Source organism: Bubalus bubalis, chromosome 18, assembly GCF_019923935.1.
Source record: "Bubalus bubalis isolate 160015118507 breed Murrah chromosome 18, NDDB_SH_1, whole genome shotgun sequence".
NCBI lineage: Eukaryota > Metazoa > Chordata > Mammalia > Artiodactyla > Bovidae > Bubalus > Bubalus bubalis.
The window spans coordinates 46,114,827-46,130,492 of NC_059174.1; the positions used below are offsets into that span (position 1 = coordinate 46,114,827).

The following is a 15,666-nucleotide window of genomic DNA, read 5'->3' on the forward strand; positions in this document are numbered from 1 at the left end:
GAGAGGGGGTAGGCTCCCTGATGGCCCCTGCAACGGAAAAATCCGTAGTTAAATTGGAATCTGGATGAGATTTAGACAGCAAGACGAGGGGTGGTTAGAATACCAGTCTACAGCAAAGAGAGAGTACATTGGAACCTCCTCCTAACCGCGAGCCCAGCCTCGGATCCTTTCCATTGGTCCACGGGCTTGCCAATTACTGCAGCTCGCTACCGTTCCCCAATCAAACATGCCCTCTCATTCCCGTTACAGCCAATTGTGAGGCACCTCCCTTTGGCCATTGTCAATTACTTTTATTTTCCTCTCTATCATTGGTCGCCTTAGAGACCGCTCTCTTCCCGCGCCTGCAGTCCCAAAGAGGGGCGGGGTTATAGGGTATTGCTAAGCGACAAAGATGCGCTCCGGGTGAGTCCGGTGACCTAGCAGAGCAGGCGGAATCGGCGAGGTAGCTGCAGGATGGACTTCAGGTGATGAATTACAGGAAGCCTAGGGAGGATCAAGGGTGAGAGTAACACAGCCTAAGATCAGGTTTGCTACGGTCCGGAGTCAAGTGTGTTCAACCTTGCTGGAACTACAACTCCCAAGATGCTCCACAGCCTTAAGCGGCTCCGACCTTGGACTTTACCACTGCGGGGGTTTCATAGCGTTTTACGTTCCGTTAAGTGGCCCTAAGGGCTTTTTTTTTTCCTCTCTAAAAGTGTCCGGGGGAACCTTGGGAATTAAGATTCGTAATTTTGAATTTGCTCCCATACTACCACGGGTGTCTTGCTTAGGCGGAGCCCAGTGACTATAGGAATTGTAATCCGTCTACCCCTCTCCTTAGTGTCCCAAGGACTTATGGGAAATATACAGTGACAGGGTTTAGCCTTGGCTCTTCTCCTGACTTCCACTTCAGAATCACCTGAAACACTGCAAAACAGATGTATGACGATGCCCAGCCCCCTTCCAGATATTCTGATTCTTTTGATCTTGGGTGAGGACCACGCCTCTGTATTTTTAAAAGACTCCTCTTAGACTGGATCCAGGGTTACGAATCACCAACCAGCAGTTCCCGGGTTCTCTTTTGAGACTGCTCCAAGGACTGGTGGGAATCGTGCCTCCAGTGTCATTATCTTGAATGTACAGTGGTGCTTCATGGAAATTTTAGTTCGTCTCTTCCAGGATTCCGTGGGAACCGTAGTGTGGTTTGAAGCCACTACTGGCCATCCTGAAGCCAAACCTGGCACCCCCAGGTGAGGACACCCCACAGAGAGTGCTGTGTGCCAACCAGTAACAAGGGAGTGACGACTAGAGGGAAGGAAGACGTGATGAGAGATGGGGGTGAGAGATTAAAAGGCCTCTCCTCTCTTCCCCATGGCCTTGCCCTTGTCCTCCACCACCTAAATCCCTTGTCACCTCCCTAATCACTCTGAGTTGTTGCCATTGTGGGATGTGTTTCCTCCCCTCTGGACTGAGATTTCGTATGTGTCTTCATTTCCCTACAGGGATGACTCCTCAGCCTCACTTTTTCTTCTCTTCACCTCCTCTATATTAGACCCTGAGCCCATCCAGATCCCAGAGATCCAGACTTCCAGAAGCTTCCAAGGCTCTGGCCACAGGCCCCAGCTCCCCTGAGCTGTTTGAGGAGTCCTGGCCATCCAGCTCAGGGACCCCTTCCCCACCCAGCACCGCTGAGGGCCAGATGAGAGCCTCCCCACCACCCATTGTGACTGACAGTGGGGACTCCGTGGTGGCCAAGTAAGTTCCAGTAGCTCTCAGGGAAAAGAAGGGTTTGGATCAGTGCGAGGGGGCAGACATCCATAATAATCATCCTAGCCAGAGCTGCACTTTTAGGACCATGCTTCATTCATGTTACCAAGTGCTCTGGAGCTAGATTCAAATCCAGGCTTTATCACTGTACAATCCTGGCCTCAGTTTCTTCATCTGTAAATTGAGGATATTAATAGCACATATGTTCTGGGTCTCTTTTAAGTTTTCAATGAATTACCATCAGTGCTGCATCTGTAACAAAGAGTGAGCCACATAGTGAGCACTGGGATTTGTAGGATCCAAGTTCAGCTGCTATAATAAGGAGTCCCAAATGAATCGTGCCTTAAACAAGAGTGTTTATCAATATGTCTCCCTCATGTAACAGTCCAGGCAGAAGCAACCAGAGCTGATATGGCAGCCCCTAAGTGAGGTGTCAGAGACACAGTTTCCTTCTCTCTTGTTGCTCTCCCTTCCCTAGGCTGTTACCCTTTCCTTCATGGCCCATAATGGCTCCCAGCCACATCCACTTTGCAGAATTGCATCTTGTGGTCAGGAATATACATGGCCATAAATCTGCAAGGGTATCTGGCAAATGTATTTATAGAAGAGTGGCTATGTCCCCAGGGTTATATCATCTTACATAATATTGCATTACTGTATAAGAAAGGAGAACAGATGCTGAGGATCAACTACCAAGTGTTGCTATGGTGCTATATACATTGACTATTGTGATTATTATTATTATTTTGGGGTGCTCCTCATCCCACCCACCTCCCAATTCTCTGATGCTCACAGGTACATAAACCGGTTCCGACAGGCTCAGCCCACAAGCCGAGAAGAACGCCAGTCTGCAGGCCCAACCCCAGCTGACTTTTGGTGGCTGCGGCCTGAATCTTCAGACCCTGGCAGTCAACTTGCAGCAGGTACCTGCTTCAGTCTCATCTCCTCCTGAGCAATACCCCCAGCAGCTCCTCTACCTGCCCCCCACTAAATCAATTGGGGCATCTCAACAGGAGCCAGTGAACCAGAAGGAAGACGCAACACAGCAGCCCTGACTCATGCTAAGGTGGCCTGTGCATCGAAGGCTAAGGCTGTGGCACCCCTTCAGGAAATAAAGCAGGTGAGACTGCCACCCACTTCTGTCCCTCCTTACCTGGACTGATAGCACCAGCCCTGAGATAGAACTAGAGTCAGAAATTCCCTGGTGATCTAGTGGTTAAGACTCTCCACTTCCAATGCAGGGTGTGCAGATTCGACCCTTGGTCAGGAAATTAGATCCTATATGCCACTGCATGGCTCAGCCAAAAAAGAAGAAGGAAAAAAACCAAACAAACATGTAGTTAGCATTAGAGTCAAACCCCAATTCAAGGAACCCTAAACAAAAAAGGGAGGCTTTGTTAGCTAGTGTAATCAAGAAATCCAAAACTAGATGCTTTTGAGCATAGCTGAATCCAGGTGATTGAACAATATTGGGAGGAACTCAACTCTCATGGCTTTCGGTTCCTCCTTGTTTGGCTCAATCTCAGGTAGGCTTTCCCCTCAAAATAGCTAAGATGTCTCCAGTAGCTGTAGGCGTCTGATATATTTGATTACTCCAGTGAAAAGAAAAAGCTTTTCCAATAGCTCCATCCAAAGCCCCAGGACTTACTCTCATTCGCTCATCTTTGTGAGCCAGTCACTGTAAACTGGAGGACAGAGCACTGTGACTAGCCAGGCCTGATCAGGAAGGTAGGGTCAGCCCTTCTACTATAACAGTGACTACACTGAGGGTTATGGATCCACAGAGGGAAACCTGGTCTGTCTTGCCTAAGGAGGAGGAGCAGATTGTCTGCCAGCATGTGAGGGTGCCAGGTGGAACGTAGACTTGCATTCAGGCCCTCTGTCCAGAGCCCCTTTCCCAGAAGCCTTTGCGATGGGGACTGGGCTCTGACCCCCTCTCACCTCACAGAGTCTCAACACATGGAACTCATCCCTGCTGGACTTGGAGACACTGAGCTTGCAAAGCAGAGCTGCCAGGCTGCTCAAACGCAGGTGCGTCCCCCACCCGCATCATCCTCCCCAGTCCATCCTCTCCGGGCCCAGGCTGCTGCCTCTGAGACCCCGGTGGCCTCACTTCTGCCTTCTACCTCTAGCAAGGCCTCCGTCTCCTCCACCTCCTCCCTCAGCCCCAGCGATGGCGGCAGCTCCTCATTCCCCATCAGCTCTGATGGCCTCTCTCCCTTCTCCATGACCTTCACTCCTGACTCCATCAAGGACCCTGACTTCACGGCACAAGGTGAGTGCTGGGAGGCGAGGATGAGGGCAGTCTGGGTACAAATTCCAACTTTTTGACTTATAGCTCTGTGACCTTGGGCTTCTTTGCGCTTTGTTTACCCACCTGTAAAACAGGGATAATAACTGTATTCCCCTGCTGTAGGTGTCGTGAGGATTGAAAGAGTTGGTGAATACATGGAACATGCAGCATGGCTCTGTTAACAGTACCTATCGTGGGAGGACTTCCCTGGTGGTCCAGTGGTTAAGACTCCACACTGCCAGTGCAGGGGGTTTAGTTTCAATCCCTGATCAGGGAACTGAGATCCTGCATGCTATGAGCCGTGGCCAAAAAAATTAAGAAAGCATACGCAGTAGCTCCCATGAGTATGCAATTTCTCTCTCTGCATCCTGTCTGCAGTTCTGAACACGAAGCTCCAAAATCAGAAGGCTTGTTACAAATTTGGCACCACAGCTGATTTGGCAGCAAAATTTGACCTAAACAATATGAAGAGTATTTATATATCTATCTCATTTAGGATGAAGTCATCCTTTTTTATTGAGGCATAGTTGATTGACAATATTCTATTAGTTTAAGGTAGACGACATAGTAATCCAAATGTTTATAGATTATACTCCATTTGAAGTTATTTGCGGAGATGGTGATTTAGTGTCAAACTGTAGCCCACCAGGCTCCTCTGCCCATGGGATCTCCCAGGCAAGAATACTGGAGTGGGTTGCCATTTCCTTCTCCAGGGGATCTTCCGGACTCAGGAATAGAATCCATGTCTCCTGCATTGCAGGCAGATTCTTTGTCACTTGGCCACCAGGGAAGCTCTTAACATTATTAGGTTAGCCAAAAAGTCCATTTGGTTAGTGAATACATTATTCAGTAAAGTTCTTGGTGAGAATGAAGAGTATGTCTTTTATTTTCACTTAAAACCAAACAAAATTTTTGGCCAACCCTATATTCTAAACTATTGGCTATCTTCCCTGTGCTCCACAATATATCTTTGTAGCCTATTTATTTTATACACAGTAGTTTTTACCTCTTATCCCCTGTCCCTATCCCACCCTTCCCCTGCTTCCCTCTACCCTAACCACTAGTTTTTTCCTTATATCTGAGTCAATTTCTGTTTTGTTATATTCATTTGTTGTATTCTTTCAGTTCTACATATAAGTGATAAAATATGGTATTCATCTTTCTCTGTCTGACTTATTTCACTAAGCATAATATCTTCCCCCCACCCCCAGAAAAGAACCATTTGTGTTGTTGCAAGTGGTAGAATTTCATTCTTTTTTAATGGATGAGTAATATTCCATTGTATATATACACCACATCTTCTTTATCCATTCATCTGTTGATGAATACCAAAGTTGCTTCTGTATTTTGGCTATTGTAAATAATGCTGCTGTTGGGGTGCATGTATCTTTTCAAATTACTGTTTTCATTTTCTTTAGATATATACACAGGAGTGGAATTGCTGGAATGTATGATAGTTCTATTTTTAGTTTTTTGAGGAATCTCCATGCTGTTTTCCATTGTAGCTGTACCAATTTAAACACATTCCCATAAACACTGTACTACAAGGGTTCCCTTTTCTCCTCATCTTTTCCAACGTTTGTTATCTGTGGTCTTTTTGATGATAACCATTTTGAAAGATATGAGGTGATTATCTCATTGTGGTTTTGATTTGCATTTCTCTGATGAGTAGTAATGTTGGGCATCTTTTAATGTGCCTGTTGGCCATCTGTCTTATTTGGAAAAGTGTCTGTTCAGGTCTTCTGCCCATCTTTTTTTTAAAAAAAAAAAAAAAATTTTTATTTCGTTTGTCAGAGCCTGAGTTTGGAAGCACTCATGGAGTCATCCTTTGGGGATGGCACTGACACTGATAAAATAGTCTCCGCATCAGAAGAGCTGCCATATGCACAGGGTTAAAATTACTCACAGCTCAGAGTAAAGGGAGGAATAATACAAAGTGGGGCAGGGGTGGGGGTTGTCTAGTGCTTTTCCAGATGTGAACCTGCTTCCACCTGCTCCCGCACCCCTCCTCTGCCACAAGCCTCATGGAAAGCAAGGGACCATGGGCAGGGCTGCTCTCCACTTGGGGCTGCTGGGCAGCGAGGCCAGGCACCCAGGAAATGGCCTCAGTTGTCCTCAGGCAGATTCTACCCATCTTTTAATTAACTTTTTTTTTTTATGTTAAGTTGTATGAGCTGTTAATCCCTTGTTGGTCGTATCACTTGCAAATGTTTTCTCCCATTCAATAGGTTGTCTTTTTGTTTTGTTGATTGTTTCCTTTGCTGTACAAAAACTTTTAAGTTTAATTGGGTCCCATTCATTCATTTTTGTTTTTGTTTCCTTTGTCTTACGAGACATATCTACAAAAATATTGCTATGCCATGCCTATGTTTTCTTCTAGGAGTTTTATGGCTCAGATCTTACATTTAGGTCTTTAATCCATCTTGAGTTTATTTTTGTGTATGGTGGGAGAAAACGTTCTAATATTCTTTTACATGTAGCTGTCCAGTTTTCCTGGAGAAGGCAATGGCACCCCACTCCAGTACTCTTGTGCCTGGAAAATCCCACGGACGGAGGAGCCTGGTAGGCTGCAGTCCATGGGGTCGCAAAACTTCCCTTTCACTTTTCACTTTGATGTGTTGGAGAAGGAAATGGCAACCCACTCCAGTGTTCTTGCCCGGAGAATCCCAGGGATGGGGGAATCTGGTGGGCTTCTGTCTATGGGGTCGCACAGAGTCGGACACGACTGAAGTGACTTAGCAGCAGCAGCAGTCCAGTTTTCCTAGCAGCACTTATTGAAGAAACTGTCTTTTCCCCATTGTATATTTTTGCCTCCTTTGTTGTAGATTAATTGGCCATAAGTGTGTGGGTTCATTTCTGGGTGCTTTGATCTATTCTATTCATCTGTGCCTGTTTTTGTGCCAGTACCATACTGTTCTGATTACTGTGGCTTTGTAGTATAGTCTGAAGTCAGGGAGTAAATATTCATACTACTATGAATCTTATGAAATTTTTGTTTTTGTAAGTAAAAAACGGTTGAATAATGGCAATTTCACACGTTCAACTATATACTAGTGTGTTTGAGTCTGATGTTCTGACCCAGACCCCTGTCAATCCTATACATACGTAGCAACTTGACTAAAACATGCAAAGTGTTGAACTCTCAAATTTCTGCCCCTGAGATTTCAGGGGTTGGGTTAAAGATGTGGGTTACTATTTTGTCATCACTGTTGTTACTATTACTCTGTGCCCCAGTTCCTGGAATGCAGTGGTAGCCAGGAAAGATTCTCTCCATATCTCATGGGACTCCCATGAGTGGGGACAGGCAAGCAGAGAGAACAGAGTGCTATTTGTTCATTTGAGTGATCTTGCCCAAGCTGTTCCCTGATTCTTTGATCCATCCAAGCTTCTCTTTTTATTCACTTCTCCTTCCTGATCCTCAGTTTCCTCATCTGTAAAATAGGGATAAACCTACTACATACTTCATAAATTTTTTGCAGAGTAAATGTATGTATTGTTTTATACAACACACATTGAATACATGTTGCGTGTGAAGCCTGTGCTCGAGATTGGGGATTCGTTAGTGAACCAACCATACATGGTCTCACCTTCATGGTCCTCACAGAATAGTGAGTGTGGGGCACAGAATAGCTGCATAACTCCACAAACAAATATAAGTAGAAATGAGGGTCATGCAGGGGAGACTTGTGATACTGGGATGTCAGAGAAGGCCTTCCTGGAAGAGGTGCTATCTAAGTGGAAACCTGAATGATGAAGGTGAGGAGTATAGCCCTGTAGCCTGTACAAAGGACCTGAGGTGGGAGGGAGCACAATGCAGATAATGAACAAGAAAAGGCAAGAACCAGGGGTAAGGACAGTGTGAGATAAGGTGGAAGATATTGGCAGGGGTCAGATTACATGGGGCTGCATAGCCATGTGAGGCATTTGGTCACGATCTACTGGGGAGCCACAGGAGGGCTGTGAGCAAGGCAGGGATAAGATCTTTACCGGGTGTTAGCAAACTCCCTGCTGGTGAGAGACAGACTCTGGTAGTTTGGCTTGGGCCAAAGCCTGAGGAACAGAGTAAAGGGAAGTGGCCAGGTCTGGAAATAGAATCACAGGATATAGAGGGAAGGGGAGAAGAGGTCCCGGATGCTGCCCACTACCCCGCTTCCCCTTCTCTGTGCAGCATTAATAGGTAGGGCTTCTGAGAGATAATGATAGCCATACTAATCATGACTCATGAAATAACCTGGGTGATGGGAAATGATGTCCCTTTGTCCCACAGGCCTGAGGATAGGTGGTGACCCTGCCCTTAGTCACTGCTGTATCCCCAGCACAGTGCTGGGCACTAGGATGGAGCACAATTTTGCATATATTTATTTTCTTTTATGCCACATATACTGACACCAGGCCCTGTTCTTGACACTGGGGATCTGGCAACAGCCTGGCAGATAAAAACTGCTGTCCTTGTGTAGCCGGCATTGTGGAGGGAGAGATAACAATGAATAAGCAAAGAAGTGTGATCTTTAGTAGTTAGAAGGTGATAGGTGCTAAGGAGAAAAATGGAACAGGAAAGAGGATGGAGGGTGGTAGGGCTGGACTATTGCAGTTTTGAATAGGGCAGCCAGGGATGGCCTCATGAAGAAGGTGGTACTTGGGGAAATACCTGAAGGACTTGGAGTTAACCCCGTGGATGCATAAGTGAAGAGCCTTCCAGGCAACCACAAGTGCAAAGACGTGCTTTTTACCAGGAGAGAGGTACAGCCCAGGGAAGATTCTAAATCAGGAGGGCCCTGACTTGACTCAGGTGTTCACAGGCTCCCTGGACTGTGGATGGAGGCAGTTTCAGAGGATGGGAGAGAAGGGAAGCAAGGAGGAAATTGTTATGGGGTTGGCAGGTGAGGGTGGTAAAGTGGGGAGATGTGGGCAGATTCTGGAAGATCTGCCCTGGTCCCTGCTGTGACCACCGTGTCCAGAACAGTGCCTGGCACTGTGCCTTACAATGTGCCTGGCACATAGTAGGGACTCAGTAATATTTGTTGATGATGAAGAGTCAAATGATGACAGGCTGAAGCCCATGAGGGCTCTCTTCTCCCATTCTGCCCCTTCCCCCATTTCCCAATCTGCAGGGGACTTGGGACAATATCTGGAGAGCCTGTCTGAATAACCTGGTACTCAAAGGGTGTGTGCTAGGCTATCCTTGCTCATCACCCCAGGCCCTACCTTACCCCTCTTTCCTCTACTTCCTCCACAGCAACCCCAGCACCTGCCCCCATCCCTACTCCTGCCCCGTCCTCCTCCCAGGCACCCCTGCGGCCAGAGGATGACATTCTGTACCAGTGGCGGCAGCGGCGGAAACTTGAACAGACTCGAAGAAGCCAGGGTGACGGAACCTGGGTGCTGCCGCAGACCCCTGCCCTCACCACCTCGGTGAGATGGAGGAGGGAGGAGCCTGAGGGGGGCGGGGGTGGAGGGAGGATCCTAAGGGAAGTTGAAGGAAGGAGTAGGCTGAGAGGGACTGAGGACTCTCTACCTTTTCTCTCCCTCTCAGGTCCCTTCCCCCATCTGTCCACAGCCATCTCCTCCCACTGCGGAGACCCTTGGTTCCCTGGGAACCCAGTCTAACTCCATCCCACTTTGGGGCAGTGTGGTTCCGCCTGGACTCCAGGAAGCTTTCCGCATTGAGAGGCCTCCTATGCCCCCAGGGTTCTCTCCACACATCTTTTGGGGTCCCAGTCCCCATGGGTTCTTCTGGGCCTCACAGCCCAGTCCCTGGATATCTCTTGGGATCATCCCTCCAACACTCCCGGCCTCCACCCCAGGGCCCCCGGCCTCCGCCCCAGCGCCCCTGGCCTCCACTCCTGCCCCTCCAGCCTCAACCCCCACGCCCCCTGCCTCCACACCCACGACCCCTGCAGCCCCCCAGGGCTCCCCAACCCCTGCACCAAGCAGCCCAGAGGAGCTCGAGAAGCAGAGCTCCAAGCCTCGGAGAAGCAGAGCCCAACGCCGGGAGTCTTCAGGGCGAGTCATGGCGGCGGATGAGCACGAGGGCCCTGGTCCGCAGCTCAGAGGCGCGCTGGGCCAGGTGGTGAAGGCTCGGCTGTTTCCGGACTGCCTGGAGGACACGCCCCCCCGGCTTGAGGGCCCGCCTCCACGCGAGGCTGAACCTCGCAAAGCCAAGGCCACACACTCTCTGACCCCTCGCTCAGAAGTCGCGGCTCATCTATCTGAATCGCCGGATCGGTCTAAGGCGGTGTCTCGGAATGCCAAGACCATGCTCCCCCTAGCGGGATCGGTGCCTAGGAAAGACAAACACACTCCCTTGGCTGAAGTCAAGCATCTGCAGCCCAAGATCCTGCCTCCTCCAGCTGAGGTGGTGGCCACTTGTGTTACGGCCCCGCCCTCTCCGTTCGAGGCGGGATCTCTTGAGGTGGTAGCCACGCCCTCACCCGCTGCTGGCGACGCCCCCTCAGAAGACCTACTCTCCCAGGCTGCCAGACTTCTGCAGGCTGCGGAAGGTGAGCAGGCGCGCATGCAGCGCGTGGCTGCCATGTTCTGAATGGCAGTCCATTACTCTATGAGTCCGACCCCTTGAATCTTGCTCCTTTCCCCCTTAGACTCCGATGGGAGCGAGTTCCAGGACGACCCTATACTTCAGGTGCTAAGGATTCAAAGGACGGCGCTGCGGCAGCAGAAAAGGTGACCATCGCCAGGATTTAATACACCCGGTCCCTGAATTCTGAGATTGCCATGTGGCGCCCACCTCTCCTGAACCCCTTTCCCAGAACATACATAGCCCCAGACCCTAATCCTGAACAAATACCTCAATCTCTACCCCCACTGTCCTTTTTCCAGGAAAGTGGATGCCCAAATAGCCCGCCTGCTGGGCCACCCTGAAGACCCATAGTCTTGGTCTTCTCCAGCCAGGTCTCCGCCCCGGATCCCCAAGGCTGCGGCTGAGGAGGGAAGGAGCTTCTCTTGAGGCCAGATGACTTTGAATTGTATAGATTCTATTTTTCTTAATAAAAAAAATTTTTTTTCAGATTACTGGTTGTCTCCGAAAAAGAAGTTGTTTGAAAAGGCCAAGGGTCTTGCTAATTTAGGGAAATAGCTCCCTGTGCCCCCTTCCCCTCCCCCACACTAGCTCTGCCCTGCACCACTTAACTCTTGTTTCTGACCACTGAAGCCAGGTCTCTTCTGGTTTCATCTTTGAGGGCAGGAGAGGGGTTCTGGGCAAGTGGGTCCTCCTGTCTCAGATGAGACCAAAAGAACTGTTCTCTGGGTGTGAAGCTTGTAGTCATTAGAGTGTTAGACAATGGTCAGGCCTCCACATCCTGTTGACCCAGCAGCAGCATTAGGTGTGCTGATCCCCACTCACTCTTTGAAGCACTTCCTTGCCTAGCTTCCAGAACCCCAGCCTTCTCCTCACCAATCTGGTTGTGCCTCATTGTGCCTCACACCTGTCACTTTGGTGTCCCAGGCCTTGACTTTTCTATCTACAGTCAGTCCCAGGTGTTCTCATCTGGCTTCATGGTTCTGAACCTCATCTCTCTTCTGATAGACAACTTTGAACTGTACAAAGTTGTACAAATTGTGAAGCCCGAGTACTACAACGAATTCCTATCTTCAGCCTAGAACCTCAGGCTCCTATAACCCATGACTTGCTCATCATCCACACAAAAAGTTCTAAGAAATATCTCAAACTCCATAGGTCTTAATCCTTGCCCCAAACCTGCTCCTCCCTGGCTCTCAGCTCCATCCTTCCACCTGCTCAAGTCAGAAGCCTCGTAGCTGTCGTTGATTCTCTTCACAATCAGTTGACCAGCAAGTCATATCATCTCTACCTTTAAAATCTCTCTAGGGACTTCTCTGGTGGTACAGTGGATAAGAATCCACCTGCAGATGCAGGGGACTTGGGTTCAATTCCTGGTTGGGGAAGATTCCACAGGCAGCAGAGCAACTAAGACTTTGTGCCACAACTACTGAGCCTGCCTGCTGCAACTACTGCAGCCTGTGTGCTTACAGCCTGTGCTCTGCAACAAGAGAAGTCACCGCAATAAGAAGCCCAAGTACTACAAAAGAAACTAGCCCCCGCTTGCCATAACTAGAGAAAGCCAGAGTGCAGCAAAGTAGACCCAGCTCAACCAAAAAATTAAATAAAAGCTGTGACGAGAAACTGTAAGAGATACCATCACTTAAAAAAAACCTCCAGAATTCAACCCCTCCCTTGACCCTAGTCTAGACTATCATCATCTCTCTGGACTATTGAAAAACCTATTGTTTTGTCTTCGAATTCTTGACTTTTCTATCTACAGGCATATTTCCTATCAAAAAAATAGGGTCCATGTTCCTTCTTGACACTGGGTATAAGGAAGCAATTTTACTTTAACTTTCTAAATTGAATTAGAAAAGATGATATAATTTCTACCTGTTTTTAAATTATTAAAAAATTATTTATTTGCTTATTTATGGCTGTGCCAGGTCTTCATTGCTGTGCAGGCTTTCCTCTACTTGTGTCAAGTAGGGGCCACTCTCTAGTTGTGGTGTGCAGTCCTCATTGTGGTGGCTTCTCTTGTTGCTGAGAGCAAGCTCTAGGGCACAGGGGCTTCTGTAGTTGCAGCATGTGGGCTCAGTAGTTGTGGTTCCCCGGCTCTAGAACACAGGCTCAATAGTTTTGGTACACAGGTTTAATTGCTGTGCAGTATGTGGGATCTTCCTGGACCAGGGGTCAAACGCATGTTTCCTGCATTGACAGGTGGATTCTTTACCACAGAGCACCAGGGAAGCCCTCCACCTGGTTTTCTCCTAATCTCTCCCCCCACCTCCTTTGGGAGTCCTGGGATGCTGTATAAAAATGTTCAGCTGCCATCCTGGGTAAGGATTTGGATTATGAAGGTATATGCACTTGCTAGGGGCTTCCCAGGTGGTGCTAGTGATAAAGAACTCACCTGCCAATGCAGGAGACATAAGAAAGGCCAGTTTGATCCCTGGGTTGGGATGATCCCCTGGAGGAGGGTGTGGGAACCCATTCCAGTATTCTTGCCTGGAGAATCTCATGGACAGAGGAGCCTGGCGGGCTACTGTCCATGGGATTGCAAAAAGTCGAACATGATTGAAGCGACCTAGAACAAATGCACATATGCACCTGTTAAAATTCAGTGAAATTGTGAATTACACTGGGTACATATTACCTGAAAAGAAAGATAAATATTGAACTCTAGTGAGAGATGCATGCTGAAGTATTTACGGGACAGTATACAATGTCTTTAATTTATTTTGCTGCTGCTACTGCTAAGTCACTTCAGTCATGTCCGACTCTGTGTGACCCCATAGACGGCAGCCCACCAGGCTCCCCTGTCGCTGGGATTCTCCAGGCAAGAACACTGGAGTGGGTTGCCATTTCCTTCTCCAAGGCATGAAAGTGAAAAGTGAAAGTGAAGTCGCTCAGTCGTGTCAGACTCTTAGCGACCCCATGGACTGCAGCCCACCAAGCTCCTCCGTCCATGGGGTTTTCCAGGCAAGAGTGCTGGAGTGGGTTGCCATCGCCTTCTCCAATTTATTTTGAAATGTATCCAAAGTTAAATTAACAGATGAATAGAGTAATAGTTAGATGTGAGATAAAACAAATATAGTAAAATGTTAATGGTAGGATCTGGGGTGGTTATATGGGTGTAAAATTGTTCAGCTTTGCTGTATGTTAGACAATTTTTATAACAAGGTGTTAAATATGCAATCAGGATTATGTTGATATTTGTATTTACAAAAAAAGAGGATAGGATAGATTTCTGTAAAAAGTAGCTTTTGTATGTTATAGACATGGTAAATATTTGTTTTCAGTCTTTATGAACAAGCCATACATTTAAATAAAATAAAAACAAGGAAATAGCTGTTTAGGCATAAGGAGAAAAAAAAGATGTTTATAGCAGCAGAATCTGATTTAGTTGGTGTGTGTGGGGTGAGTGGGGCCTAGAAGTATTCCTGAGGAGATGAGATAGGTAGGAATTAATAATTAACAAAGGGCCATCCTAATGACTATTTCTAGGTTACAAGCTATCCCCAAAACTTAGTGGCACAAAACAATTATTCTATTATGCTCATATATTCTGTGAGTCAAAAATTTGGACAGGGCAGAGTTGGGAATAGATCATTTCTGCTCCATAATGTCTAGGGGTTCGGCTGGAAAGACAAAGGTGGCTTGACAGCTGGGAGTGGAATCTCTGGAGCCTCTTAAACTCCTAAGTTCAGCATCAGGGCTCAGACAATGCCAAGCTGGACTGTAGTGTCTATACAAGGTCTCTCCAAGTGGCTTTTTTTGGTTTGTTTGTGTTCATGTGCTCAATTGTGTTCCAACTCTTTGCAACCGCATGGACTGTAGCCCACCAGACTCCTCTGTCCATGAGATTTCCCAGGCAAGAGTATTGGGGTGGGTTGCTGTTTCCTACTCCAGGGGATCTTCCCAACTCAGGGATCAAACCCGTGTTTCCTGTGGCTCTTGCATTGCAGGCAGATTCTTCACCTGTGGAGTCTGTGGCTTCAGTTCAGTCCAGTTCAGTCGCGTAGTCGTCTCCAACTCTTTGCAACCCCATGAACCTCAGCACACCAGGCCTCTCTGTCCATCACCAACTCCTGGGGTCCACCCAAACCCATGTCCATCAAGTCCGTGATGCCATCCAACCATTTCATCCTCTGCCGTCCCCTTCTTCTGCCCTCAATCTTTCCCAGCATCAGGGGCATTTCAAATGAGTCAGCTCTTCGCATCAGGTGGCCAAAGTATTGGAGTTTCAGCTTCAGCAACAGTCCTTAAAATGAACACCCAGGACTGATGTCCTTTAGGATGGACTGGATGGATCTCCTTGCAGTCCAAGGGACTCTCAAGAGTCTTCTCCAACACCACAATTCAAAAGCATCAATTCTTCGGCACTCAGCTTTCTTTATAGTCCAACTCTCACATCCATACATGACCACTGGAAAAATAGCCTTGACTAGACGGACTTTTGTTGGCAAAGTAATGTCTCTGCTTTTTAATGTGCTGTCTAGGTGGGTCATAACTTTCCTTCCAAAGAGTAAGCGTCTTTTAATTTCATGGCTGCAATCACCATCTGCAGTGAATTTGGAGCCCAGAAAAATAAAGTCAGCCACTGTTTCCACTGTTTCCCCATCTATTTGCCATGAAGTGATGGGACCGGATGCCCATCTTAGTTTTCTGAATTTTTTTTTTTGAATGTTGAGTTTTAAACCAACTTTTTCATTCTCCTCTTTCACTTTCATCAAGAGGCTCTTTAGTTCCTCTTCACTTTCTGCCGTAAGGGTGTTGTCATCTGCATATCTGAGGTTATTGATATTTCTCCCAGCAATCTTGATTCCAGCTTGTACTTCCTCCATCCCAGCGTTTCTCATGATGTACTCTGCATAGAAGTTAAATAAGCAGGTGACAATATACAGCCTTGGCGTACTCCTTTTTCTATTTGGGACCAGTCTGTTGTTCCATGTCCAGTTCTAACTGTTGATTCCTGACCTGCATACAGGTTTCTCAAGAGGCAGGTCAGGTGGTCTGGTATGCCCATCTCTTGAAGAGTTTTCCAGTTTATTGTGATCGGGGCTTCCTCAAAGCATGAACTGCCTCAGCAGAATTGCACTTCTACATT

At 47.6% G+C, this 15,666-nt stretch overlaps 1 protein-coding gene across 1 annotated transcript; it reads left to right on the plus strand.

Annotated features, from left to right (window-relative positions):
* Positions 1-473: 473 nt before the first annotated feature.
* On the plus strand, positions 474-11,068 carry PROSER3 (proline and serine rich 3). Its single transcript, XM_044932247.2, has 10 exons — positions 474-1,317; positions 1,532-1,734; positions 2,542-2,669; positions 2,760-2,866; positions 3,695-3,777; positions 3,879-4,021; positions 9,276-9,451; positions 9,573-10,539; positions 10,639-10,720; positions 10,877-11,068. The coding sequence occupies exons 1-10, from the start codon at positions 1,312-1,314 to the stop codon at positions 10,926-10,928; spliced, it is 1,947 nt and encodes a 648-aa protein (XP_044788182.1). The 5' UTR covers positions 474-1,311; the 3' UTR covers positions 10,929-11,068.
* Positions 11,069-15,666: the final 4,598 nt, after the last annotated feature.

Bases quoted from the DNA above. Each gene is read 5' to 3' on its own strand.
- PROSER3 (XM_044932247.2), top strand. The intron at 1,735-2,541 runs GTAAGTTCCAGT...TGATGCTCACAG, and splicing joins GGGGACTCCGTGGTGGCCAA to GTACATAAACCGGTTCCGAC. The intron at 4,022-9,275 runs GTGAGTGCTGGG...CTTCCTCCACAG, and splicing joins CCCTGACTTCACGGCACAAG to CAACCCCAGCACCTGCCCCC.